The sequence below is a fragment of the Arachis hypogaea genome, chromosome 14 (genome assembly GCF_003086295.3).
Source record: "Arachis hypogaea cultivar Tifrunner chromosome 14, arahy.Tifrunner.gnm2.J5K5, whole genome shotgun sequence".
NCBI classification, from domain to species: domain Eukaryota; kingdom Viridiplantae; phylum Streptophyta; class Magnoliopsida; order Fabales; family Fabaceae; genus Arachis; species Arachis hypogaea.
In genome coordinates, this window is record NC_092049.1 from 105112381 (window position 1) to 105115352 (window position 2972).

The 2972-nt window shown below is 33.8% G+C and overlaps 1 protein-coding gene across 1 annotated transcript; it reads left to right on the forward strand.

Annotated features, from left to right (window-relative positions):
• The first annotated feature begins 729 nt into the window (after positions 1–729).
• On the forward strand, positions 730–2538 carry LOC140178652 (uncharacterized). Its single transcript, XM_072215861.1, has 2 exons — positions 730–1389; positions 1492–2538. The coding sequence occupies exons 1-2, from the start codon at positions 730–732 to the stop codon at positions 2536–2538; spliced, it is 1707 nt and encodes a 568-aa protein (XP_072071962.1).
• The last annotated feature ends 434 nt before the right edge of the window (positions 2539–2972 follow it).

Sequence of the window (2972 nt, forward strand, 5' to 3'; positions counted from 1 at the left end):
AATTATTAATTTTAGAGATTATTTTATGATTGGAGAATAACTTTAAATACCACGTCACTTGACTCATACATTATTTTCACACGCTACTAATTGTGACCAAAATGAAGCTTCAACATATTTCAATTTTATAGCTATATGCTTGTTTTGACTTTTATATCTTTTTGCTTTATATATTTTCGTGTTGTAGTATTGTTTGACATTATTTCATATTTTAGGTTAATAATTTACTATAAATATATGAAAAATTATTAGGTACTTTAACTCTAAATTAGCTCTTCCATTAATATATTAATTAAATAATAAATTATTAATAAATATTTATAATTAAATTATATATATTATTAATAAATATTTATAAAAAAATTATTTTAATGTATGTGACATAAATTAATTAAAAAGAACAAATTCTTTTAATTTACTCTCGAATCACCTAATAATATCTCATAAATATATGGTCGCACTCCTCTAAAACAAACATATGCACCCATTTTTTTCGAAACAACACCCAAGCACCAAAACTCCCGAAAATCCTCAACTAACCAACAAGATTAAGACATTCCTTTCTCAAATCACAACCAAACTATAAAAGTCAACGAAAAACTTTACCCACATGCAAACTAAGTAATCCAAAACCATCGAATCTTAAGCAAAATAAATGTCCCAACCTACAAAATTATATTGCATCCATTTACCTAGTGTGAACAGCTTTCAAGGCCTAATTGCAGCACAATGAGCAGTTCAACAGAAGATCATAGTTTCGGAGACCACTTGAATCTGAATAGTGAGGAAGGTTACAAGTCACATATACACACTATTCTAACTAGTATCGACGACCGATATGTTCAATCAGCTAGCATTGTCATAGTTCCACATGGGTTTCAAAAAGGGAATGAAGATGCTTACAAACCAAAGCTTGTGACCATCGGACCCCGATTTAGGGGATCCAGAAAAGAACTACTAAACATGGAAGAAACAAAGCTGCGCTGCATGTTGTCTCTTCTTCATCGAGTCAAGGACGAAGACATCAAGAAAAGGTTGGATGATTGCCTCAAGGCCGTTTTGGAGTTAGATAAGATAGTTCGAGCGAGCTACGTCGATTCATATCACATCAAACTCAACGAGTATGAATTGGCAACAGTTATGTTAGTGGACGGTTGTTTCCTTTTAGAGCTTCTTATTTGCGGATCCAAGAAACTTAGTAAAGACTACCCAAGCTGCTTGGAGCCTCGGGGTCCTGGACCTGAAGTGGTTAAAGAAGAAGTGTTCTTTTCTGATCTTACACTGTTGGAGAACCAGTTACCTGTTCTAGTCATCCATGCCTTGTCTCAAACATTATTTCCTGATTATTTTTCCAAAGATATTGATTTGGAAAACTTTCCCAAAGAAGAAGTTGAAGAAGCTAAGAAGAAGAGAAAGGAAACAAAGAAGAAAAGGGCAAACAAAATAAACGATCTTGCGTTGTGTCTCTTTTCCTACTCTACTCTGGTTGAGAGACCATATTCCCCTCACTTTCTTGAACTTCTGCACTCTTCCATCCCTGGTGATGAGAGCGTGGGGAAGAAAAACATTTATGTTAGTGGCGGAAATAGTGATCATCAGCAGGACCAGTCGGCCATTGCTGTGAAAGATGTTGAGCAAGAAACCAGTAAACGTGCTGAAAAATTGCTAGCAAAGACTCATGTGGATCAAAGACTAAAGCGATGCGCTACAAGGCTTGAAGCATCTGGTATCAAAATTAGACCTTCTAAACACGGAGGTGAGGGGAAGAATCGATTAGGTATGAGTTTTCTTGTCCACAAACTCTTCATATTTTTTGTCATGCTGGGGAATTGTTTGGGTACGGCGATAGTAGGATTAAAGAACATGCTTCAGAAGCTGCTTGCTTATGCTTGGGGTACCCTCAAGTTTGTGCTTCTGGGAATTCGTGCCGATAGCAAAAACAGGGACACATGGCAAGAAGAGGAAGTGAGGGGTTTTGATTTTGGCATCAAATTCAGCAAAGAAAATGGGATACTAGAAATTCCGCAGCTGCACATCACAGAAACGACGAATGCAAAATGGTGCAATTTCATTGCTTGGGAACATCATAAAAACGATCCCATGCGTTCTTCCGTAGTCGGTGCGGCAAGTCTCAGCCTCAGCGCCAAATGCTCTTCTGCTGCGTTGATTTTCAATGGACTAGTTTGTTGTTCTTCGGATGTTAAGCTTCTTAAGAAGAAGGAAATTATTGTGGATCATATGAACATGAGTAATGATGAGCTGGTTGCGTTCTTTCGTCGGATCGCAAAAACGGTTGACCACGGTATACTTGATGACTATTCCGGTTATACTAAAATTTGTGATGATCTGAACGCTTACTCGGCAACAATTGGTATCGAACAATTGTTCTTAACAGGGTGGCATATTTTCGTCTGTAATGTCATGAGGTTTTACAAATTTTTGCGTCGCAAGTACAACTTTGCTGCTCTGTTCTTGATTCTTCTCACTGTTGGACAGCTTCTCTACGCAATGCTCGCCTATCATCTACCGCCCAAATAATTTGTTTTGTTTGGAATTGAATGGGACGCGGAAAAACTGCGTGTCTATTAATTTCCATCTAAGTTGCTATGTTTTTAATTTTTTTAATGAATTAAATGTTCTATTTTTAATTTTTTAATGGATTTAAATGTTTTATTTTAGATAATTTAATATATTTGATTAAATTATTTAATATAATATATATTAATATTTTAATTATATTTTTATATAAAAATATATTCATTTGAGTAGTTATTTTTTAAATTAGTTTGTATGTTGTATATTTTGTGTTTTTAAGATTGTGTTTTAAATTTAGTATCATATGAAATATTTTAATAAAAATAAAAATAAAAGTTTTGAAATTCTTTATTATCATTGCTAATTAAAAAAAAATATTAAATTAAATTATTGTATGAATTGAATTATATATAAAAAAAAGTATTAGATACAATAAA